The sequence below is a fragment of the Harpegnathos saltator genome, unplaced genomic scaffold (assembly GCF_003227715.2).
Source record: "Harpegnathos saltator strain DR-91 unplaced genomic scaffold, Hsal_v8.6 scaffold213, whole genome shotgun sequence".
Taxonomy (NCBI): domain Eukaryota; kingdom Metazoa; phylum Arthropoda; class Insecta; order Hymenoptera; family Formicidae; genus Harpegnathos; species Harpegnathos saltator.
In genome coordinates this window covers 7223-32688 of record NW_020229999.1, presented here as the reverse complement: position 1 = coordinate 32688, position 25466 = coordinate 7223, and the positions used below count along the sequence as shown (strand labels likewise).

The following is a 25466-nucleotide window of genomic DNA, read 5'->3' as shown; positions in this document are numbered from 1 at the left end:
GCAAATTATATGAATAATTTATTTCTTTCGTTTTATCTAATATAAGTTTTGCAATTTTGTGAGATTATACGTGCAGCTCATGCATCGAAGAACTTTGAGGTTTCTTGGGCTTTGGGAATCCTGGTATTATGTTTACACTACGTGGTACTTTGCGATTTTTGCAGCAACGAACATGAGATTACTTTATAAGCCCGACATCCCGGCCTATTCCGTTTTATCCTAATCTTATTTGTTAAAAATAAAGGCTTCTCTTGCTCTCATCTCTTAATATCGTCGTGATCGCGAGAATTTCGATATAATTCATCAAGCCAGCGATTAACGCTGCTCCAGAAGACGCGACGTGAACCGTAAAGGGTTAAGGTCTACGTGTGATCGGAAAACCGTAGATTCTAAGAGAAACTTTCCCCTGCCTATGTGGCACTAACAATAAATAACAAGGTCGGCAATAAATAAGAGGCACGTTAGAGAAGGTCCCGTGCGTCACAAAAGCCGGTCACGATACAGAAAACCGTCGCGCGCCGCACACATTCATAAAACTTCGACGAGCGTATCAGAAACATCGAGGAGAAAAAAAGAATTCGCCACTTTGCATATTCATTTTCAGAATCGGCCATTAAACGTTCGTGTAAATAGCTGCAATTATATTTACAACTATCGTACAAGAATTTACATACTCATTTGTAAACTCTTAATCTACACGTCTGTCACTATTCCTTTTTTTCTTCCTTTCGAAAAATGTTCCGTCTAACGTAGTCGACAAATTCCGAACGGACGAACTCTTTCCTATTATCATATTATATATATCAAACGTGACTCGTGTTCTCCGAGACGAGACACTCATCCGTGTTTTCAGTCGAGATTTAAACTAAACTTCGTGTTAATCGCATCGAATGTAAAATTGCCACGAACAACTCAACTTTCTTTCATCTTCCTCTTTTCTCGCATGACAGCTAACTGCCGGCCGCGAGTTGACGTCGAGTTTCGTCACGTCGTTAGAACTTGGCGCTCGTAAAAACTGTCATCTCAGAATTTGTGCGATGTTTTAGCGCTAGCTAGCATTTCCGCGTCTTGTACTTCGCGCACGTCAAAGAGTAACTACTTTCCGCTTACTACTTATGCTCCTCCACTCTCTCTCCCATGCTCTCTCTTTTTTCCCATCTTTCTCTGCCTCTCTCTCTCTCTCTCTCTCTCTCTCTTTCTCTCTCTGTTTCTCCGTGGTAAAACTCGCTTCTTCTATTTATATTCGAAATCGGATTCATGCACGAGTGCCCTTTATAGAAAATGTTGCCCGAATAATAGGAGCCGACCGTGTCTGCTGCAGCCTGCCTGCCGACGGCTATGTATGCGCCATGTGAATCGGAGAGTGCATGTGCATCTCTCCTCGCGACGCGTAGCATACAGTCAATCCTGGAAATGAGCTGAAATCTCCTTTCGCGACGGGATAGAGCGGCAGTGTACGTAAGAGATGGAAGAGCAGAGAGGAAAGGATATACAGTAAGGCGAAGTCTTCGGGACGTAAAAGTCGGCAACGTGACGAAATCGTGTATGCGGGAAAATTCGCGTTCTCGTAAGAAAGAAAGAAAAAAAGCCAGCGGCGATCGTGAGAGCGGGATTGGCGTTTCGCGTCGGAAAGTTTGTGCGATTTTGCCCGTCAGCTTTTCGGGGCACGCGTACGTGGAAAAACTGCGAAAACTTTCATTGTGGCGTGCAACGTCCAAACAACAAAAGTTACGCTGTAAAATTTACGATAAAATGATAAAAAAAAAAGAAACTGAAGCGAGAATTAACGTATTTTTCTCCTTTTTACTCTTTTTTTCCGAGTTTTTTTTATTCCGAGACGCGGGAAAACTTGCGCACAAACGAAGGACGTATATATATTCCTATTAATCGTATAAAAATTCGGGTCCGTGCCCCATTGTCATTCTGCCTTCGCTCGCCACGCTTACGCGCATCACTAATTTCCGCTTAGGAGAAGACGGCTCTCGGCTCTCGAAAAATGAGCGGGACGGTAAATGGGACGATCCGAGAGATGAAAAGCTTCGGATCTCCTTCATAGAATGGGTATCTCAGCGCATATCGATCGATCCTGTTTTCGTAGTCTCTTTTTTTTCTTTATCTCTCTCTCTCTCTCTCTCTCTCTCTCTCTCTCCCTCTCTCTCTCTGCCTTTCATTCTCTCTGGAGGGAAAGAAGTAATTTCGCCGGTGAGTTGTAGATATTTGCTTTCTGCATCGGTTACTGCATTTTGTTTTTATAGCGGGACTTTCGATGCGCGGCGAGAACGTTGTGCAAAAAATATCATATCGACATCGCGTATTATCTGGGATCAACGTGCAGCAGTTGTACAATGCGCGGGCCTCTGTTTTCCGATATACAACGACAGCTAAATTCATTTGCGACTGCACGAAACAATTTGGCGCGATGGGAAAAAAGATGCGGCTATTCGGTTACGCGAGAAAGGACGATGGTAGCAAAGGGGAAAACAATGTTACCTCGCCGACGCGTTAATTTTGTACGCGTATAAATACACTCGAAATCTCAATCAAATTCTTCTATTTCAAACGCTCGACATCAATGTCCGATAATGTGCTGAAGACTCGAGAATTTGAGATCCCGCTCGAAAGCCCGGCAAAGCGGAGGGGAAGGGAGATTTGAAATATTTACCGATATGGAAATTTGAAGAGGCGGGAATGTGCCGGGGGAGAGAGTTGTCCGAAGATACGAGGATACCGAGATCGGGCGATGAAAAGAGCCGCGAATAGAACAGGATATCTCAGGGTTTAAAGAAGACTCCGGAGTTACCTATTCGATAATCCGTTAGCCCGTTTATACAGCACTCAAATCTCCTGTGCTTTGACTGCCTCACATCCGCCAGTCGGATTCGTCAGTCGAGTCCGATTGCATACGGATTTCTTCGTAAAGCCGTTCTCATTTTTATCTCGCTCAATTATCCGGGCGTTAATGACGGCAAGGAACACCGAGCGCTTCTTAGCCAATTTGCACGGGAAGCTACAAACTGTAAAAGTTGCAGGACCGATAGTTTATCGTGCCTCATACAGCCGCGCGCTGCTAATCGCGTGGTTTACGGGTCCCGAAGTCATTCCGTGAAACTCGAGTGCAGTTTGCAGTTTCCGTTTCCATCGTGATGAGTGGAAACTTTGGTCAGCCCTCTCTCCTTTGCTTCTCCTCTCTCTCTCTCTCTCTCTCTCTCTCTCTCTCTCTCTCTCTCTCTCTCTCTCTCTCTCTCTCTCTCTCTCTCTCTCTCTCTCTCTCTCTCTCTTTCTCTCTCTTTCCTTCTGTCTTCCTCCCTCTCTCCCCCTCCCTCTCTCGTTCCGGTGCCACTCCCGCGGTGCGGTAATGTAACGGTTTTCGCTTTAAAACGCTGGCGTTTGTTTTAAACTTCATTGCGATTTTCAAGTCCGAACGCGCAGGACTAATTCTTCCCCGTTAACTCTCCTTCTCTCGTGCGAAAGAGCCATAATTTTCGAGAACTACTTAAAGCTGCCCCAGACAGGCGAGCCTGGAAACTTTTCGTAACGACACAACAATCGCAACAACTCCGCCACGACAATGTTGACGCTGATGTGCAATAAGGCTTATACCTCTATTTATGCGGGAGAAATTGCATTATATTTCGGCTCGCCTGAAATTGCGAGGAACTTTCTGACGTTCCTTCCGAACGCGAACCTACTTTCTCGTGCTTTATTTAGCGGAAATAATTGACATCGGTTGTGCATTAAGTAGAGGAGGAGGAGGAAGAGGAGGAGGAGAGGAACGGGGTTTTACATGTATATTTCACTAAAAATGATTCTCCAACTTGCGAAACCTCGCAAGACCAACAATCTGTTTTCCCCTCCTCCCCCGAATATATTAATCTACCTTCAACATTTGTCGTCGCGAGGGACGACGGTGACGGGACACACGCATACATCAACCGTTCCCGAAAAGAGATGCATGCGTAAATAATTTACGACTCAGCGATCGCTCGGCCTGTCAAAGATGCGGAGTAAGTAATGGCGGAAATAGTAGTACTCACCGGAGATGGGGTCTGCGCCATCGAGCTTCCTGTCGGTGACGACGACGTTCTCGTGAGCGGCTTCCTTGCTCGTCCTTGGACGGCATCCAGCGGCGGCTGGGTTCGTCTCGTTGCTGGCGACCCCGTCCTGGTTCTTGTGCTCGTTTCGTAAGTGATCGTTTCTCTCGTTCAGTTTGCAACCACCGCCGCCAACCCCGACCTTCGACGTCGGCTTGCTGCTGCCGGTACTGCTGTTGCAGCTGATGCCGCCGGGGTTCCCGTTGATGTTCGCGTTAACGTTGATGTTGCCGTTACCGTTGGTCGACGCGTGATTGTCAGCCTACAAACGGCGCACAAAGTGATCATGAAGCGCGGAATCTCACCAGTGGGTGGTCAATCCTAATTATTTTGTCGCTCATAAAGGGGAGATGTTACGCCGAAGACAAAATCAAAATAACGCGCGTGTGCTTTCGCTTCTTATCCGTCGAGCGAAATTCCGAAACGATCGGAAACTCGCGAGTGATGGGAATGGAAAATATTCCCGACGTAAAGGAAAGAGAAAAAAGAAAAAAAAAACAGAATTAAATATCACTCGATCGAGCGACGTCTCGATCGATCGAGGAGGACTTTGAGAAACGTGCTTCGACGCGCTTTTACATCGTGTTATCGAACGAGCTTGTTGGTCAAAAGGAAAATCCCGTGGAAAATCGGTTCACTTCCGTCCCGATGCTTTCGGGATAGCGAATGTAACGCAGTATCGATAAAAAAAGACGCACAAATGAACGCGAACGTTGCGTCAGATCGCGACATCGAATCCGCCGCGACGTTCGGAGGTCGTCCTTCGCGACGAGGAGCGAACTATCCTCTTTAACCCTTTACATTGGAACAGGCGAGGTTCGTGGTACCACCTGCCACCCATTCCCAGCTATAATTGAAGTTGTCTCGTCTCGTATTGTGAAGCTATACAGCCGAGCGGTGTTTTCCCTTCCCCCCTAACCACCTTTTCCTCCCTCCACCCTCGCGCTGAAGCCAAAAAGGCAAGCTTTTATTCGGTAAGTACTTTGTTGCGCGACTAACGGGGATATTCCCCGAAGACATCTGTCCTACGTCGGGACAGAGAGAGAGAGAGAGAGAGAGAGAGAGAGAGAGAGAAAAATAGCGAGCACGAGCGCGAGTACTCCTTCGCATCCTCCTTCGCACCTCCGATCCCGTATTCAGCGATCATTTGACCTCTCGTTGCCGACACGTTTTTATCGGAACTTTCCTAATATGATTCCTACGTTTAAGCGGCCCTTTAAGTCGAGGTAACGCCGACGGTGCAATTTAGCGATTCGCGGCTCACGAATGAGAATTAATTAACACGATTTGCAGTCTCGCCCCGGACGCCCACGTGTACACGTCGAAGTAAGACCGGATCGCCCGGTCGCGGTCGCGCCTTTCGCAAGAGGCAATTTCTCGAGGCGAGAGAAGCGCACGAGCGCTTATTTCGAGGTTATTACGTACCGCCGATGATCGATAACGAAATCATATTTTTAGTAGAACGATCGAAATCGCATGCTCGCGCTCGCCTCAACAACTATTTGGGCTGAGGATTGATCCCGAAGCTGGTACGCGCTCAACGATTTACTTTTCCCAAGAGAGCGAGGGGAAGAGCAAGAGAGAGAGAGAGAGAGAGAGAGAGAGAGAAGGAGAGAACGCGCGCGAACCCCCGCGGAAGTTGAACGCTAACAATAGCACGCTCGGAGTTCGCCGGGTTCCCAGCTTAGTTAGAACATATAATCAGAGCCCACATCATAACGGAGTCGTAAAGTAAACGCGAACAAAAGCGAACGCGCGTTGAACAATCTAAAACAGCCCCCGCTGCGATCTCGGCTTGACTCAGTTCACTGTTCGCTCCCCGTCACCGCGTTCACGAGCATTTAAAGGACTGGGATGATTCTCACCGAGCTGGTCATACAGGTGGACGAGGATGAACGCACCACGACGATCCTGTTCTGATTGTGGTCGCTGGAAGCGATCGTGGACACGGCGGCGTGATGATTGGCCAAACCGTGGTTGTCGTTGGGGTTGCCGCCGGGATTGCCAGAGTTGGCGTTCCCGCCGGCCAACGAGGTCTGCCTGATCACCAGCACGCTGCCCGCCGGCTCCAGCACGACCACTTGTCTCATCCTCGCCTCTGTCCGTCTTCGGTTACCTCCACGCCGTCTGCCTTCGCCGGATACGGCCGAGAGTGGCGAGCAGAAAGAGAGCGGGGCGCGTCTTCTCTCTTTTCGTCTCCTCGTCGTCGGCGACGACGACGACGACGACGACGACGTTAATCGCGTTCTCCAGCACGACCTCCGGCTCTTAAAACTCCCACCCGATCGCTGCCACCTGCTCCTCCTATGCGCATACATACACACACACACAAACATCGTGTGATATTAAAACTGTCGTTTTAGGGGATGATCCTACTCTCCTCCCACCCACCCTTCCCGCCCTCTGCTGCGACATCGCTGCTACCGTCACCGTCACCGTCACCGTCACCAACGCTGACCTCGGCGAGCGGATCCGTACGCCCGCTTCGCTCCTCGCGCGCGGAATCTTACACGTGGAGAGAGAGAGAGAGAGAGAGAGAGAGAGAGAGAGAGAGAGAGAGAGAGAGAGAGAAAGAGAGAGAGAGAGAGAGAGAGAGAGAGAGAGAGAGAGAGAGAGAGAGAGGGAGAAACGCGTACCGGCGTGGCTTCTTCCGACGGGCGGAATCGATGGGATTATTTCTGCCGACGGCTCTACGAGCAAGCCCGACTGTCGGCCTCTCTTCTCCAAGCAGCCGCTACCGCTGCCGCCACTTCCATCGCCGCCGCCGTTGCCGTGCGCGACTACATCGCACCGTGACAAAGTAACGAGGAAAGGCGCGCTAGTGATCTGAAGTTAAGGCGACGGACCGCCGGATCCAGGAGTCGCTGCGGCCGGCCGCTTTTAGACGATGGCCCGTTGCATAGCCGATACACTTTAACGCGCTTTGTTTTTCCATGCCGTACCTGCCCACATAACACAAAACGTCCAAGGGACATCCCAGGGATATCCTAAGGACGTAGGATGTCTTCAAAATGTCTTTAGGATGCCCTTTGAACGTCTGTGCTATGTGGGTGGGAACGACCTAGGTGGGTGCTCGTGTATGTGTGTGAGTGTATGTGTGAAGGATAGAAGGCAGGTCGACCTTACCGAAGAGAAAGCCGATGCTCTCTTGAGAAAAGAGAGAGAGAGAGAGAGAGAGAGAGAGAGATTTTGATTCTCTTGAACGAGTGGCTGTGAAGAAAGTAAAAAGGGAATTTTTCCAATCAGATTAAATGGTAATTTCGTCCCAGTGCCGCGGTGAAGATATTTTTTAATTTTCATGCGGGTTCTCTCCTCTCCTTTTAAGTAACGAGTGATTTAAATAAATTTAGATACCGAGTGACCAGAATATTTTTAAATTTGCGCCGACAGATAAGTCTCAATTATCTCGCGGTGAAAACACGTCTTACTACACGTCGACCCCGATCTGTGTTGGAGCTCTGAGGATCCGCGGTCGCCTCGGAGGTCCGACGCGATTTTGTCGTTTTCTCGAATGGAGAAGGTTTGTTTTCGAGATCCGCCGCGCCGGTGGCGGAGCAGCAGGATATCCCGAAAGGATCGCGGTTTGAAATTGAACGAATTTTGTTCGGAATCACTTGCGCTCGCATATCCCGCGAGACACGCAGATAGAAATCCGCAAAACTGATAGCCGATTACGAGGAAATTTCGCTGTTTGGTCAACCTTGTCTCCACAGGGTGAAGCTTTCCGAAGTGGCCGCGTTTGCAGTCGGCTCGCTCGAGAAAAGCGACACGCCGCGCTCCCGACTCGCAATCTTACGCGTTCGACTTGGCGGCGAATTTATAAAGTTGTCGCGAATAAAGTGAACAACAGAGCGGGGATAAATCATCGTTGTGGAAATTCGCGCCGACGGGATCGCCCGACGTATGAAATCGACATCGGTGAGGCGCTCGGTGTCACGCTGAGAGTCGATAAATTATTTAAGGACGCTCTCTCAGTCGCGACACGCGTTCTTGCGGTGCTATTTGTCGCAGCCGCTTCTGCCGCGGTGATGAATCGACCGCGCGGGATAAGGAACGAACGAACGGCATTCGCGAGCATTTGAAACCGCTCCAGACGTCATTATGATAGCGATCTCTTGGACGGGAGAGATGCGCGGAGACGCTCTTTCTTCCGCGTATTCCGCGATACAAGCCGCGATTTGCATCTCATTCGGCTAATCCTCGCGACGGGGGAAGAATATTTCGCGAGTCAATTCGTTATCCATTGTCTATCGCAAAGTGAAAAATAATCTCGCGCTATCCCCGCGTCGTCGTCGTCGTCGTCGTCATCGTCGTCGAGGGATCGCGCCCAGCGAATTTCCGGGGATATATTTTCGTTTTAAGTGAATATCCATGTTCCCGCGCGAGAAACAACGCAAGCAGGACAGCGGAGGGGAGGACTTTCATTTCTCCAGACTTCGTGGAACCACTTAAGTTGGCGTGCACTGTCATAAATGCATTTCTTGGCCGCCATTGTCACGTTGATCCGGCCCGGCAAAGAGAAGCTTCGCTCGCGCTCTTGCCAATTCCCGTGTGTAACAATTCTCCTCGCGTTTTGCGAAAAGGCTCTCGGTAGTATACGAGTGTGCGCGCGCGACTTTTGAAAATAAAAAGCCTCTCTACTTCGCCGTTCATATTTCATATTATAACTTGTACTTATCAAATAGATGCTGCGTCTATGTGTGTGTGTGTGTGTGTGTGTGTATTTGTCGCTGTCAACTTTCGCGCCGAGACGGAACGCGAGCATCAACAAGGTAGAGCGGTAAGTTGCTCTCGACGAGAGAGAGAGAAACATTTAGAGAGCGTCTCGCGCAGCAGGCGATTTAAATATTAACCACCGACCACTTCTCGCGGCGGAAACTCGCGGCAAGCGCGCGTCCCGTACATAAACAAAGAGAGAAAAAACCTCCTCCAGCACGTTCCTTCGCGAGCTGCCTCAAAAATACATGCGCACCCGCGAGCTGACCCTTCATGGTCTGTCGGTGCAACCCGGGCGAGCGCGTGCGAACGCGCGCGCAATGACGCGACGATGAAGCGCGGCTCGTCACATATCGAGTGATAGATACGCGCCGCGTGTATATTTTAGTAAGAATTAATGTCACTCGCTTGGCGTGCCTTCAATAGGTATTAAATATGCAGGGGGAATGTTAAAGGCGAGTAAATATCGCGGCCATTCATGTATGGAGAGAGAGAGAGAGAGAGAGAGAGAGAGAGAGAGAGAGAGAGAGAGAGAGAGAGAGAAAGAAAGAGAGAGAGAGAGAGAGAAAGTCCGGTATCGAACGAGCGAGTGAGCGAGCGAGCTGTGCCGAGCGGGCGGGCGGGCAGACGCGCGCGCGTATAGCGGATATCTGCCGGTACAACGGCACGTGCGGCAGTAATAATAGAACCGTCGCGTCGTCGGTGCATTCACACGCGAAGGAGATGCCTGGCTATATCTCGCTATAGTAGCCCGGAGGAGAGAAAGATAGAGAGAGAGAGAGAGAGAGAGGGAGCGCCAACAATTTTTGCGCTCTTTCCACTTTCGCGGATTGCCAGCCCAGGCCGGGCCAGACCGCGAGATCGATCGCGATCTTTCACTCTCGAACGTCCTCCTCTCCGCTCTCGCGAACGACCGAGGAGATCTCGATATACGCGACGGAAGCTCGGATCGCGCGTTCATTTGCATAAGGATCGCGAGCACGTCGGAGAGATTTGCGGGGCGCAACGAAAATACGCTCGAGAGAATTCCCGCGGAAAATAAGTCGATAAGTCCGCTTGATCTCGCTCGCGAACGCCGGGTGAGAGCGCCTCGCGCGCGTTCCACTTCGATTTCGAGAGAGAGAGAGAGAGAGAGAGAGAGAGAGAGAGAGAGAGAGAGATGTAAATTTAAATTTGCATTATAGTCCCGACTACACGCGTTTCGTTACCTTCCTTTCCTCGCTTTTCTTTCTCCCCGTAACTTTCCTCACGGATTCGCGCGCAATGGGGCGTTCGGGCAACGCGGAGGAGTACGTTCCCCGTGTGCGACCGCTAAGTGATATTTACGCGGCCTTTTTATATTCATTAAATGCGAAACGTGTTCCGCCTAGGCCCGACCTAGGTAATCACGCCAACGTCGAACAGGGGTTGTTCTTACGAATTCCGCGGCCCGGACGCGCGCATACCCTGCTGTCGCGCAAAGCTGCTACAAAACTGAATGCACTTGTTAATACACGTTGCGTAGATTACGTTTGCTGCGTATAAACCTGCGCGCTGCTTACGCAGTACAGTCGCGGGTGTAATCTCGAAATTTACAATCTGTAAAACGGTACTTTCTCCGGGTCAAATTGACGTTAGAGTTAATTAAGCCGAGTGCGCTGTTGAAAGAGGAAAAAATAATAACAGCAACGACGATGAAGTGGACGACTTTTAAATACCACGGGGAGGACGGTCGCGTAAAGGGAGGCAAGCGTGAGACACGTGGTTGAATAAATTCATCTAGATTACAAAGAGCAGCACGGGGATAGAAATATAATGTAGAACGTTTCCGCGGTTTTCTCTCTGACGTGAAGGGCGCGGAGAGCCCCCGGCTAAAATGTGTGTAATCTAACGCGTGTGTCGACGCTGACGCGAGCGACGGCGAGGAACGGAATGAGTAAAATCTAATAAAGGAATAAAATGTAAAGCTGCCGATAATACGAGAGAGAGAGAGTGAGAAGAATAGAAGAGACGAGGGATGATAAATGCGACACACGTGCGTGCGTTTTCCCATCAGCCGGCTTTCCGTACGCGAGCGTAGAATTCTTCGGCGCGGCGATAGCACCGCTATACCCCGCGTACATAGCGTATCGAGCCTCTCTCGTGTCGTTAACTAGGAAATCGCCAGTAGAAGGCGGTCACGTATACGCGTCTAAATCGATCGATCTCCGCGTTTGCACGCGCGCGCGAGCTTCACGGGAGTTGTCGCGATGTGACGTTTATCGTCGCGCGGCATTAAAATACGCGCTCGAGCAGCTGAAGCAACACCGGGCGGTCACGGGGAGATCGACCGGAGAAACGGCAATCGCGTCTCTCGCGAACGTCGGTCTCTGAAGCCGCAGCTCCACTTCTTCCTGCCGATCGCTGGAAAGATTCCGCGCGCTTCCACGCGTCCGGAAATCAGCATCCCGGCAATGTCGTTTCAGAGTCGGTGTTTTCCTCACACGAAAGCTTCTCGAGAAGAATTCCGCTCTCAAGACAGACCGACGATAGATTTTCTCTTGGACGGTGAATTTAACGTTGACTGTTTTTAATAAACTTCCACTTGGATGGAGTCGGATGAAGACATGTCGGCAACGTTTTAATTATCTTATCTTAAGGCGATTAGTTATATCTTTTTAGACAAGTTATCGCGCCGTGTCCTCCGTGTGAAATCGCACGGTCTTTCGCGAGGACTCGTCAGCAAGATATTTCAATGTCGTCACGAGAGACAGCCGAAAATTCGGGAACTCCGCGTGCTACAATCAATAAGCGCGCATCTCTCTCCCTCTCTCTCTCTCTCTCTCTTTCTCTTCCCCTCAGACTCAGCGTGTCAGTCGTATTCGAGAGTGAACGTCAGTTCCCAAACAGTTAGCAGAACTGCGATGCATTCTAAATTGATGTTCCCGAGCACGATGCTAGTTATGCAGGTAGTTACTATCGTTTTCGAACGGGCCGTCAGAATCCCAGGCGGCAGGAAACGCGCGGCTTGTCACTCTTGATAACAGCTGATTACGAATGAGCTCGTCCAGATAACGAAGCTCGCTCTCGTTGGAGTATACAAACGGTGTACATTGCTATATCATCACATTGATATCGCGCCGATATCATCGCGTTCGACGGCTGTTTCGAAACTCGGCTTCCCTCTTTCGTGCGCGAGCGCGAACGGCGGACCACGCGAGCAGTCGACGATCAAAAGCAATCCCGCGCGACTTCCGGAGAGCGTGGATTTATATTAATAAACGCGACCGTGTTGTTTTTCGTTCTTATCACCGCTTGAATTTTTCTCCCTCACGTTCGCCCGAAAGACTCGCACGCATGGCACGAGGAAACGGCGCTCGCTTCAATAAGTCAGGCCGGTAAAACCTGTGATTAACCTTGTATTCTGAAAATATTATTACGGCCCTGGAGGCCGTGGACGTGACAGAGGGTTTCACCCTGAGTTCTTAAGGGATGGATATACAATGCGGGCGTCGTTACAGGCGATTACGTCGCGTCTGCCGTGCGTTAACGCCTTGTGACGTTTGCGTGACGCGAGGCAAGGGCAATTCTAGACTAAGGAAATTAATCTCTGAATTGTCCCGGGCTGTCTTTCCTCCCTTTTTCCGCCCTCGAAACGGGAAATTAGCGGAGTGGCTCGGAGCCCAGGGAGAGAGGTGGACGCGATAAATGAATCGCGTCGCCACAGCGATAACAATGTGATGTACGTTTATTCGGGGTCGGCGAGAACGAGGTGGAGCCCCTTCGAGGTATGGAGATAATAATTTTTCCACGTTTCTTCCGGCGCAAAGCAAAGAGCTGTTGGAGAGAGATTGCGTCTCCTCCCAGCGTTCTCTCCGAGCCGCACGACGTATAATCTCGCGAAAGAAAATTGCCAAACATTTTCGCGGAAAATTATCTCGCGCGAGCGGACGGATAGACAGACGGATGAGCCGGAAACCGCCGGGATTGTATTAATTTTCACAGACAGATTCGTCCTTGGAGGAACGACGACGCGACGCAAGGCACGTTCTCTCGCGCCCGTATCTACACTCTCGATAATTAAACTCACCGAAATTACGCCAGCGATAAGGTATCGGGCATACACACGCGACGCCTCCGGAACTACGTACGTGATTCTGCTTTTTCCAGCGGGAATTATTTTTCGAAAAGCCCAGCGTGCTCGCTTGCGCAACACCAAACCCCATCGCGATCACGTGAAGCTCGCGTAATACCGACCACCGTGTCCTGCGCACCGACGCAATCGCCATTCGCCAGCCGCGTAGCGCGATTCCGATTCGCGCGATCCCAATCGCAACGAGAGCGCGATTAAAGCCAGCTCGCGCGAACTTTAATCAGTGAAGCGTTTGATAAGCGCATACAGAGAGAGCGGCCGCCAAACACTGTTGGCCTTTCTATCTCGCGCGTGACTTGCTCATAAAAAATAACAATGGTAACTTTATGCGCACAAAAATAACAGTAGTAACTTTATGCACACGCGTATGCGCGACACAAACTCCGTGATATAAACGCAGGAACAAGACTGGTCGAACTAAACGCGTTTCGGTTGCAGGAATTTCCGGGTCTTGTGGACCAAGTTCGGCTCGAAGGACCAAAACGATGCGACAAACGATAACCGATAAAAACATTTATAGTTCTAATAGAAATTTCATCTAATAACTAATAGAAATTTCATTCGATAACAAGGGCAGAACTCTCAAATTTGTCAATTTGCAATACCAATTCGTAAGTACCGTTTCGCACGAGCCCAGAAGAAACGAACACGCTCGCGCGGGCTCCTCGGGATCGTACGAATCTACCACGCTGCAAAACGACGAGCCTCGCGTTCAACGATGCGTCGAACTTCCCGCCAAAAGCCCCCGGCAACGAGGACCGTATCCATCGGTCGCGTTATCCGCGCGACCGCTTCGAATCCGCTCGTGGCAACGACGACGGCAACGACTACGACAACGAGGCGGTGATGCGGACGCACGTGCGGCCGCACACGCGAACAAAACGCGAGATTCTTCCCTTAGATCAGCGGCGAGCCGCGGGTTTACGGTATGCGCTAAAAATAGCGGCACCCATAAAACTGTTCCGCGCTCAGCGAGGGATACCACGCGGGCGAACGAAAGCACGACGACGACGAAAACACGTCGTCGTTCCTGCTCCACGCGCGCGTCTACCTAGTCTCTATTTTTATTTCTCTATTCTGCCGTATTTATCGCGAAATCGCTCCCGAGACGCGCAGTAAGTATTCTCGATCGCTCGAAACGAGACGTCGCTCGACGGCCACCAGCAGCGTCGGCGAGGCGCGGCGCGGCGCGGCGCGGAGCGGAACGGAACAGTGCGGACGAGCGGACGAGCGGACGAGCGGACTCGCGGCGCCGCGACGCCGAGCGTCGGTGCGTCGGCCACGGGGAGAGGATGCGGGGATACTCACGGAATACTCCTTGTTCCGGGCGTGAACGGAAGGCCCGTCGTCGTGGCTGCTCATTTCGGCAGACCGCGCTTCCCGGTGCGCGCGCGACGTCGCCCGCGGCCCCGGCCAAAGCGCCCGACGAGAACGGCGCGTCTCGTTCGCGGCACGACGTTCGCGTTCACCAGCAGCAGCAGCAGCAACAGCAGCAGCGACGACGACGACGGCGGCAGTAGCACCTTGATCCGTGCGACGACACCGCGATGTTCATGATCGACGAGAACAGCGACGGCGACGATAGTGGCGGCGGCGGCGGCGGCGACGGCGGCGGCGGCGGCGGCGGCGGCGGCGGCGGCGGCGACGGCAGCGGTGGCGGGGGCGGCGATCTCGTCCAACAACGACGTTCCTCGCGTCGCTACCTCGAGGAATCAGCCGAACGCCGCGAGCGATCACCTCGCGTCGCGATGCGATAATGCGTGGCTCTCACGCAGGAAATCGCGCGATCACGCGTGCCCGCGGCCGCGGTCGATCCTCGGAATCCATGACAGGTATGCGTACGTATATACGTACGTTGTATGTACGTACGTGCAGCACGGCCGCCGGAGGAGCGAGCGCGAGAGCGCGAGCCGAGCCGTGGATCGCATGCGCCACGGTAAAAGTCATCGCGCCGTATGCCGCCTCGAGACCGCCCCGGCGCGACGCCGCGCGTACACGAGAAAACTCGACTCGCTGGAAATTCAAAGAGTTCCCGCGTCGGCGACGTCGCGTCGCGAGCCCGTCCGCGATAAGAAAACGGTCGACTTGTGGAATGGGACGTTACTTACGAGATAATGCACGACGCCGCGGTATTCCTGACGACAGTCGACGCACAATGATATAATCGTGCATGTAATCACGCGTTCACGGTAATGAGACCTCGCGGAAGTGTTGGCAGCCGACAATGGTGGATTATGGAGGTTATCGTCATGAGATATCGCATCGTCACGTTCGATCGGTGTCGCGTGGTCTTGCCGGTGAATCTCGCATCCTGAACGCTGCAGAAGAGCAATCGAGGGGCGTACTTGGAGAAGACGAAGCCTTTTGTCGCTCGATCTGTTAATTATTTCGCCTATTGTCCCGATATATCATCCGTGAAGTTCACTCACCCACCTTTCAGACGCCTCGAAATGCCGCGGGATGAAACTTGTGACATGCCGTGTATCGCTGATATCGAATCGCACGCGCGTCGATATCTCGTTCGACTTTCGATACGAACGTTCTGCGCGCACTAGCTGCGCAGTAGCGTCGCTCCTCTTCGCTTCTGCATCATTTAGCGGGCGCTACCTCGTCTTCCCGCGCACGGGGTAGTTCTCGTCACGGAACGTTCTCCAGCGGGGAGTGGAGTAGGAAACCACGCCAGACAGTAATCTCCAGAGCTCGAAATGTACACGCGATACGAATAGCATTCTTGGAAATACTCTTGCAAATTAACGCATTTAATGACGCACTGTACCACCGCGTTTCATTTATGTATAAAATATAATTGCATTCCTCTCTATCACTCTCCTAATTACTCATTACTTGCATTTAACTATGTGCTGGTTACTTTACGTGCATTATGTGTTCTGATAGCAAGAGTGTAGTATTCTTAGTAGTATAGTTTAAATATATTATATAATATAGTAGAAGTATAATTTCAGAGAAAACAGTCAAAGACTTGTATGTACGTTCAGAGGCAGTAATTTATTTTATACATATACTTCAATACACACATGTGAACGCTTTAACATAGAGAGACAAAATTAATTTGATGCTCGTACAATCGATCAATGCTTTCTACTCTTACTCTTATACACGATACAGTGATATTATCATGTGTTCTACATTTCATTGAGCGCATCGTAAGCCTCACATAAACGATCCACAGTGTGTAAATTTGTTCATTCAACTTTCGCTCAAACTCCGGTACCAAATACGTTACAATGTGTATGTGCATCCTACGTATATATAAGTGTATATGTATACATAATAAATCACGTAAGAAATTAGTATAATTAAATTCGTGTATATATATATATATATATATCAATATTATAATACAGAAATTCATTATCATGATACAATAAAAAAGAAAACATGCGTTATGTATAATAACGTATAAATCTACACAATTATATTTGTCTCGCAAACGTACATTATAACATTATAGTGATTTTACTAATTCTAAAGGCAAATCAAGATTTCATAATTGTCCGTCTCGGAATTACGTTAACGCAATTGTTATTCGCGATATGTTATTCCGTGTAATGTAAACTCCACTGATCGCATCGGCCCTTCGTGCGGAGAAAAGGGAATAAAAATCGATAAGAATCTTACTCGGAATAGTTTCAACAAGACAAGAAAGAAACAAAAAGTAAACACATGATCAACAGACTGATCTTCGTTAACCCCTTGTCCTACCCGCTAACTCCCGATCGCTCGGACCACAATAAACAAGAAGGTCGGTCACGCGTCGAGCCATTTAGCTGTTTAGCCGTGTGCTCGAACTTGCGAAAATGTATGCGTCTTATGACATGTATATTTCGGCGCAACGAAAGGAATTATCATCGATATTAGATTTTCTTTTTACTGACATGATAGGTATAAAGGTTGTTTAATTCTTTTAGGGAATTATAACCTAAACGTGTGAACGTAACGAAGAATTACACGTAACTAAAGTAAGAAAATATCGAGACCAACTGAACCACAAGTCTGACTCGTGTTGTTTATGTTTGTCCCGAATAAAGTATCACGAGCCAGGCTCGTGTTGTTTACGTTTGGTCCGAACGAAGTACCACGAGTCAGGCTCGTGCTCATTGTTTTTGGCCCAAATATCTTACCATAAGTCTCACTCGTTGTTGTAGGACAAGGGGTTAACATCAAGATCTCCTCGTACAAAGCAGAGTTTGCACGAAGCTATACCACGAGACTGAATCGCAAGACTGAACACGAAAGAAGTGGACGACATGAAAAATTGGCACGAAAGAAATAATCACTTTGGTTTATTGCCCGATTACCACGTTGTTCGCTCGATATTCCCGCCATGATCAAGTTAGAACCTCTCCACTTAGCGAGTTCCTCTCGGCGTCTCACGCTGGTATCGGTATGTATATGTGTGTATGTATGTATGTTAACAAGGACAATTTAAAAAAAATTCGCTCTCACTAACGCAATGTATAACGCACGGGAAGTCAAAATTTCTGCTGCCATTCTACCATGTCCCATGCCGACCATCATGGATATTTGCTTCTCAAATGACACACGTTGTTCGCAAATTGTGCTACTTAGTGCACCAGTCCAGGGATCGAACCATCCGAATATTTCAGATCGTCGCTTCGTATATGCAATGCGCTGCAATGAAATAATATCGACCAATATTCGATATTCGATTATATTCATAATATTTCGCGTGTTATTTCCTTTTTTTTCGTTTGTTTTTTTTCTCTCTTTAGCATATTGAGATTACTTCTTTACAATTTATGCGTTCGGCAAGCTGGTCCGTTAACACCGTGTCTCGTACAGGCCGCTGCGTCCAATATAACGGACCCATTTAATAACGTCGTGATCGGAGTAATTCAACTTGGACTCAAATACTTTCAAGTAGCGCACTTTGAAGCCGGATGGTGCAAATGGCACCTCGAAGTTCATCGATATCGGCGGTCTCGTCCATTTCTTCTTTGTGTCTGTCTCTAGCAGGTCGATCTCGGCGGATAGTTGCGTTTCTTTCATGCCAGCCATACGCTTGATCTTCCACACGATCGCATTCTCTGAAGCCTTGTACTTTGCCTTGCCTTTCAGACATATCAACTGCACACCGGCGGTGTTCAACGGCGTTGGCACGCGCACTTCGATCTTCTGGCCGAGCAACGATGTCTTAAAATTCGACTTCAGCACTGCTTTTACTTCCATCTTCGTCCGGCCTACCTCACGCACAAGCGGTATTACGCGGAAAGGCAACGATATATCTTTCGTGGTGCGATATCTGCAACAGAAAGACGACAAATTCAACATAGTACATAATAAGTACATGAATGTTTTAACCAGATACTCGGAAGTTTTCCCGTCATATCTCCGCTCACCTCATTAATTCAAATTCACCATCCGGCGGTATAAAACTAATGGAATGTTCAGTTTCGAATTTGCTAAGCTTAACGCATTGATGAAATTGGCAATCATCGATCACAACGACCGGCTTGCCGGACCTGGCGCCAGTGGGGTCATCACCACCGCCTCCCAATCCGCCCCCTCCTTTCATGCCTTTTGCCTCCATGACGATCTTGTCGTTAATGCCAAATTTGCACTCCGGCATTCCTGACAAGTAAGATTTCATCACGACCTGTAAGAGAGAGATTGTCAATTGGAAATTTGGAAAGATCTAAGGGGAGATTTTCTCATAATCGACTTACTTTTCCGGCCACGTGCGCACTGAGAACCTGACCTTGAGGGCTCATTAGGAGATTCACGTATTCGAGTACATCTAGGAAGAGTTCATTGCGCCTGTACTTAATACCTTCTCGTCGCCATCCAATTTGGCCAGTGACTTGCGATGTTATTTGAGCCTGTTCTTCCTTGGTGGCAGACTTGACGCCTTGTTGAGTGATGAATGTTTTTAGTACTCCCGTATCACAATTCTGTGGATATCCAAAATCAAGGATTTCTGCAAGGAAACAATAAACATGGAAACAATAAGATTTTTTATCAGATTTTTGCTGTAACAAACTTTAATGCATTTGTTAACCATTTTAATATATATGAATAAATAATTGGAAATAAATAAGCTCTATTATTTGAAAATGTTGAAAATCAGATATGATATGAAAGAATTAAATATCAATCAAACTTTATACTGACCATCCAGCAGTTCATAAATGAGCACAAAATTGTTCTTGATGTTCTCCTCTGAAATCTTGCCAAAATATGACTGCATAACATCTATGATTTTCAATAGTAACTCAAACACCATGGCAGCATTGACATTTTGCTTGGTGACAGCAGCCAGCCAGATATTAGCACGCTTTATGTGGAAAAACGATGTTCTAGCGATATTGGTTACAGGTGATCGTACTTGCTGCCGTGCATGGATGACGTTAACACGGAATGCATCTACTGCATTCCGACCAATATCATCCCGATACACTCGCGAGATCAGTACCTCACCCTTATGGTTATAAACAAATAAACCCCCTATCATCTTGACAGAGGGTAGTACAAGCAACTTAAGTTGAGATCAACCTGCAAAAAAACATCAATATTTATATCAATATTACAAGTAATAAAATAAAATAAAAATAAGCAAAATTGAGGCATTCTTTAAATTTGAAATATCACAAGATTCTATTATGACAAACGGCAGCACAAAAAATCTAGTTTTGCGACCGTTCTATTCCATCCTTTGAGAACTCCAGAATATAATCAGAGGCAATAAATTTCTAGATATCACTTGCTCAAGAAGTTTATGATTAATGAAGTTGTTTCAGAAATAAAATCGACGGTATGCCCTGAGCATACATCAAAATCCTAGTAATCTCAGTACTTCATTATTGATAAACAATCCATGGTGTGCAATAAAAGAATAGGAGCAAGAGCACGTAATTACGCGATTTTCAGCTGAGTGAAAAGCTTTCAATGAGAGGACCATGCGAGAGATATGTGCTTGATGAGAACGCGATATCGACTATTTGTCAGCTAATATTCTGGTATCACGCGAGGTATTATAAATACGCCCGGAGCGGCAGATAATATTCTGATTGATTTCTCAAGTGACATTTGGGACCGCGCGTTCGTCCGATATGTCTTACGAACGGTTAGTATTATCGATCGAACCCTGGCCCTGCGTAACCCTCTTTGCTGTCGTCGTCAGCACCGCCGAAAAACGCGCGAGCCAGCCACCGAACGAGGTCATGCTCCAATGTAAAAAACAGGGACTTGATCGATCGATCAGTCGACCTTTATCAGGATTCACTTACGCATGACTCTTCGAGACGATCGCCAAAATCCTTAGTCCTCACTGTGATTTTACGTACCTTCTCTTGTACCACCCTCTCTATATTAGGTACGACCGCGAGCAGACGAGTGATGAGAGCAACACCCACTTTTCGATAGTGCTAACGGGAAACGCCGTTGATAACAGAGATTCGATAGATGGCAGGGAAATGTACGAATTCGCAACGCTGTCAGCGGAAGATGTAAAATACGCCATCTAGGTTCACTTAGATTTAGATACCGACGTGACGATACCAAAGACCGAATGATAGATTTTCGTATTGGGAAAGGGGTCCTGAAGATTGAGAATCGATAGAAGCTTTTTTCTCACACAAATTCCCAAAGCAATATTCTGATGAATCTGTTAATACAAGTTCACATTATAAAATTTATTTTCTAGAATCAATAAAGCTGCTAAAAAATTAGAAACATATCTTAGTTTATTTACATAACAAGAAAAATATATGATCTAAATTATGTTAACTGAATTATATCCTTATCATTACGCAAAACTATGAATTAATGGTTCACAAGAGAATTTACAAAAACTTTTCCTGAAAACACACAAAATAAGCAAAGACATTTACTATAGTGAGCATTGCATTTGGAGTGCGCCAAAAATTGTTGAGCTAGATAATAACTATCAATCGTAAATCATCGATAATTCCCCCATTAATAATTCTACCTTTACTATAAATAAAATTTATAGTTGTTCAGATTAATATCTGTTGATATATTTTTTTTAGAATATTTATTGATCTACCAAAGGGCCATGCGATGTATTAGATGATGCTAATGATTCAGGCTCTGTTAAAGATATCATACGTCCACATGAGTCTGCAGATCTAAAATGAAAAATTAAATTATATAATTTAATATATTTGTGGCCATTCACATAGTATATGAAGCATTATATAGATAAGGCCATGAAAGAAATTATCTAATTTTAACTTACACATCTTTTAAAAGGTGCAAAACCTGTTTGTGTTCTATTCCTTCCAGCCACAAGTTAAGTAATTCCTCTCGTTTACATCTCAACAATTGTTTACAGGCATTCAGATTCTCTTTAACTGCATGAATCTTCTCTCGTGATGATGTTACCTTTTCAGACAATGCACTGAATATCTAAAATAAAATATAATGAAGCATAACTTTATTACATATTGTTATAAAGATGATAAAGATTTGTTGCTTCATTGGTAATTTTGCTGGTTCCAGTATTTGTTTCTTAATAAATACAATACAAATGTATAAATTTACTTGCATAACTTCTGTAAGATCTTGATCATGTAGGGAGACTAATTCATCCAGTCGTTGGTCACTTCGTTTATATTCTTTCTCTAGTTTAGCTTTTTCAATTTCACGTTGTTCATTTGTTTCACTTGCTGATAGAGCACGAATTACAGATATTAACAGACCACTCTATAAGATATATTTATTACGCACATTAACATTATTCTGTTTATAACAAAATTCAAGATTAAGAATATTCTAACTAAAAAGTTACTCACTGTTTCTTTGGTTGGTTTGATACCACGTGGTGGTTTGATAGGAGGTATTGTACTCATCTTGAAATTATTTGCAGCTTCAAAATATGGTAATTTAATGATACCTTACTTTTATATGCTGTAATAGATTTATTATTTCAGATATTGAGTTGGTATTAGTTAAATGTCAAACGCCATTTATGAATTTATAATTCTTTTATTAATCTTTGATCCTCCTATTAATCGATATTATATGTATATAATACTATAAAAAGAATATAGTAATCTACTAAATATATAAAGTTCTTCAATAAAAATGAGAAAAAGGATACACATTACACCTACGTACGTCAAAACTTAACCATCACATATTTTATATCAGGTTATATCAGGTTAATTTACATGTATTTATGATGTACTCGTTTTCTAACATTAAATTTTTTCCATCAAAAAATGAAATAGATATATGTTCATATTTCTAGGAAAGAAAAAGAAGGAAATGAGTAACATCTAAAAAGCGTAAATTTATCCTCTTTAGTTTTATTGCTATGACCAGAGAAAAGAAGGAGAGAAGTCATGGGCCGCTTTTAGCCGAGCCCACTCGGCTAAAAGCGGCCCATGAGGCGCCCTCTGCACAATCGTGCACATGAACTACGATGCCAATGTCCACGACTCTTTTCTGATTTCCTCCGCCGTGGGGGAAATCAAAAAAGAATCGTGGACATTGGCCGCGTTCAGTAGAACAAAGTGATCAGAGAGCGCTTAGTGATTATTGTCTGCGATTGGAGCATTCTTTTAGATTCTTCATAGACCCAGAAGTATTTACCAATCAGGAGCGAGATTCAGTGGAAAATCTAGTAATGTTGTCCAACTGTTGAGTCTACTGAATGCAGCCATTGGCTGCGTTCAGAAAACACAACGGTTACACAACGGTTGAGTAATTCGTCAATGTTATTGGTCTGAATGTAAGGATCTAACAGTAAGGACCAATAGTTACTGAGCGTTCAGTGAGCATTTTGTTTTCTGAACGCAACTATTGGTGAACGCTAACTACTATCGTAGTTGATGTGCACGGTTGTACAGAGGGCGCCTCACACTGGGCTTCGTGCTAGATTGCTTGCTGGATGAAAATTCTGCGTTCTGATTGATACATTTTCGAAGATGGATGGAAACACACCAATCAGGACGCATTATTTTCATCCAGCAAACAATTCAGCATGAAAACAAGCACCATGTACCGCTGGCTTTATACAGATAGACTGCGCGTCCCATGAGAGGACTTGAAGACAACATTAAAGTGAGGGGAGCGATAGCTGAATGAGTGTATGGGCCAGAGCACAAACTTCTGCATAACGCATAATACACAACGCATAAGAGAATAAACTAATCAGAGTTCTTCATTTCCCTCCTCAGAACAAAAATTCGTTCGGTTCGTAAGTAAGAACGTCGCATAGGGCCACCGGCTGGAAAGGTGTTCCTGAAACAAAAAATAAGTTTGTAATTTTTCTTTTCTTTTTTTTTATTTATTTTATTTATTTATTCATCTATCTATTTATTTATTTATCTATTTATTTATGTGTTTATTTATTTGTCCGTCCTCTGGAATGTGGACTGCCGCGGGGGCGGCGGTGGATGTGCTCCACTGTCGCGCCCGCGGCTGATATATTTTTAAGACGACGGACGACATTCATATATATATTTATTTTATTTTAATTATTTATTTATTTTTGTGTCGTACTGTCTGGAGTGTGGACTGCCGCGGTGGGGGGGGGGGGGACGGATGCCCTCCGTCCCGTCCCAGCGGCTGAAATATTTTATGACGTGGACGCAAATTAGGCTCAAAAGTAAAGTAGAGAAAACGAGCTTATTTATTGTTTTATTCTTTTTTTTTAATTTTAATTTATGTAAATGGAAGGTGTGCCCCTTACACATACTCTTACCATGGTGGATGCATTATCAGGTCCCTCTTCCAGCTCGATGAGCCGTCGGTGTGAGTGTCGCGTGCGAAGCCTAGGGCTTATCCGAGTATGCATGTCGCGATATTTAATAGATTAGTTGGTAGGCTAGAGTCTGTCGTATTAGCGCGAATGACCCGAAGGTCACCAAGTAGGTGCGCTGGAAAATAGAAAATACATTAATTACAAGAAAAATAAAAAAGTGTATTGTTGATGAAGCTGATTGCCCAGGCCTATTAACCTGGGCAATGTTTCTATTAGGAATATACATATATATATATAAGAATATGCGTATTGGTGCTCACGGTCGGGGGGGGCAAATTGTCCCCCGACCATAAAGTATTTAAATAATGTGTTAGGCCTATGCCTGAAATAATTTTGTATTTACTCCGGGGGGCATGCCCCTCGAGGAACATTTATTGTCGATATCCAGTATTCCGTCGCGTACTTTAAGGCCTACCTTTGGGTACTTCAAAATTCCGAGTACTCCGTTGTCCAGGGCTCGCGCGCGTTGCCTCCCCTGTCGACCGCATGTATAGCAAGAAAATTTGATCTTCGTTCAGGGAAGGCGATTGCCTCGTGCGATTCCGTGTCTGAAATTAATTACGTTGATTATTGTGAGAGAAAGTAAAATAAGTGCCTCTGGGATATTATACTTACCTACTTACCTTTTGCGCTGATATCCTGGAGGCGAGGAGTGGCGATTTTATTGGCTCTGTCGATGGATGTCTGTGGACGGCTGTAAAGGCAGGAAAAAATTGATAAAACTTTGTTAAATTTGCGTCGAAATCCGACCGGCGTGCAGTGGAGCTGTAAGAGATATTTAGAGACAGAATCGCGAAATTTATAAGTCCAGTGACGGGCGGCGTGTTGCTTTTGCACATTGTCACATTAATAGCCCGGCTCTGGCACTAAAAAGACAATTATTATTTATCTCACGTTGTTGGCGAGGCCTGTGGCGGGCATACACTCATATTAAAAAACATCCTTTATTAATAAAAAGTCCCGCCACAGGCGTTACAAAGTACAAAGAGAAGCGTCTGCGCGCCGAGCATAAGTCCCGTGACAGGTGCAACGCTTATATCTCGATTAGTAAGCACAATTGTATCTCTAACCGTTTAAGAGATATCGAAGGTTAAAGTTTTCCAGCCCTTCTCCGTTGATATCTCCGCTTCTACTGGGAGTAGAGAGTTGTCCATGTAGTCGAATATGTAGGGTTTTGAGAGGACTTTAATTTGGTGCCAGAACCAGGCCTGTATCTCTAACCGTTCAGGAGATATCGAAGGTTAAAGTTTTACAACATTTCTCCGTTGATATCTCCGCTTCTACAGGGAGTAGAGAGTCGTCCATGTAGTCGAAAATGTAGGGTTTTGAGAGGACTTTAATTTGGTGCCAGAACCAGGCCAGTATCTCTAACCGTTTAAGAGATATCGAAGGTTAAAGTTTTGCAGCCTTTCTCCGTCGATATCTCCGCTTCTACTGGGAGTAGAGAGTCGTCTATGTAGTCGAAAATGTAGGGTTTTGAGAGGACTTTAATTTGGTGCCAGAACCAGGGCTGTATCTTTAACCGTTTAGGAGATATCGAAGGTTAAAGTTTTCCAACATTTCTCCGTTGATATCTCCGCTTCTACTGGGAGTAGAGAGTCGCCATTTACGGCAAAATGTAGGGTTTTGAAAGGACTTTAATTTGGTACCAGAGCCAAGCCAGTATCTCTAACCGTTTAGGAGATGTCGAAGGTTAAAGTTTTCCAGCCTTTCTCCGTCGATATCCAGCCTTCCTCCGTCGATATCTCCGCTTCTACTGGGAGTAGAGAGTCGCCAC

At 46.6% G+C, this 25466-nt stretch overlaps 3 protein-coding genes across 8 annotated transcripts in view; all 3 read right to left on the bottom strand.

Annotated features, from left to right (window-relative positions):
- The window catches only part of Camta (Calmodulin-binding transcription activator), a 57370-nt gene extending 42850 nt beyond the window's left edge, over positions 1–14520 (bottom strand). For 4 of the 5 annotated variants that reach the window (XM_025298310.1, XM_025298308.1, XM_025298311.1 and 1 more), the window contains exons 1-3: positions 14227–14520; positions 5957–6395; positions 4035–4353 (exon numbers count right to left, since the gene is read on the bottom strand). In XM_025298310.1, the coding sequence (XP_025154095.1) occupies positions 4035–4353; positions 5957–6181 (544 nt within the window). In that variant the 5' untranslated portion in view covers positions 6182–6395; positions 14227–14520. The remainder of the gene's footprint in view (positions 1–4034; positions 4354–5956; positions 6396–14226) is intronic. The other variant, XM_025298312.1, reaches the window with a different exon arrangement.
- Positions 14521–16464: 1944 nt separating this feature from the next.
- On the bottom strand, positions 16465–20351 carry AP-2mu (adaptor protein complex 2, mu subunit). Of its 2 annotated transcripts, none has more exons than XM_011143482.3 (5): positions 20187–20351; positions 19072–19452; positions 18627–18877; positions 18300–18556; positions 16465–18202 (listed from the first exon to the last, which is right to left on the bottom strand). In XM_011143482.3, the coding sequence occupies exons 2-5, from the start codon at positions 19409–19411 to the stop codon at positions 17722–17724; spliced, it is 1329 nt and encodes a 442-aa protein (XP_011141784.1). In that variant the 5' UTR covers positions 19412–19452; positions 20187–20351; the 3' UTR covers positions 16465–17721. The 2 variants fall into 2 exon arrangements, with proteins under 2 accessions (XP_011141784.1, XP_011141791.1); XM_011143489.3 differs by having other exon boundaries at positions 20244–20346.
- Positions 20352–20624: 273 nt separating this feature from the next.
- On the bottom strand, positions 20625–22167 carry Sec8 (exocyst complex component secretory 8). The gene is made up of 5 exons (XM_011143464.3): positions 22039–22167; positions 21714–21828; positions 21463–21624; positions 21158–21327; positions 20625–21047 (listed from the first exon to the last, which is right to left on the bottom strand). Exons 2-5 carry the CDS (start codon positions 21768–21770, stop codon positions 20954–20956), a joined length of 483 nt encoding a protein of 160 aa, XP_011141766.1. The 5' UTR covers positions 21771–21828; positions 22039–22167; the 3' UTR covers positions 20625–20953.
- Between the last annotated feature and the right edge of the window lie 3299 nt (positions 22168–25466).

What these genes read in the sequence shown, in the direction of transcription:
- AP-2mu (XM_011143482.3), bottom strand. Translation starts at nt 19,411, where the DNA reads ATGATAGGGGGTTTATTTGTTTATAACCATAAGGGTGAGGTACTGATC. An exon ending in CATTTATGAACTGCTGGATG is followed by an intron (nt 18,878 to 19,071) that starts GTCAGTATAAAG and finishes GTTTCCTTGCAG; the next exon opens with AAATCCTTGATTTTGGATAT. An exon ending in GGTGAATTTGAATTAATGAG is followed by an intron (nt 18,203 to 18,299) that starts GTGAGCGGAGAT and finishes TTTCTGTTGCAG; the next exon opens with ATATCGCACCACGAAAGATA.
- Sec8 (XM_011143464.3), bottom strand. Translation starts at nt 21,770, where the DNA reads ATGAGTACAATACCTCCTATCAAACCACCACGTGGTATCAAACCAACC. An exon ending in TCAAACCAACCAAAGAAACA is followed by an intron (nt 21,625 to 21,713) that starts GTGAGTAACTTT and finishes TATATCTTATAG; the next exon opens with AGTGGTCTGTTAATATCTGT. An exon ending in TTGCACCTTTTAAAAGATGT is followed by an intron (nt 21,048 to 21,157) that starts GTAAGTTAAAAT and finishes TTTTCATTTTAG; the next exon opens with ATCTGCAGACTCATGTGGAC.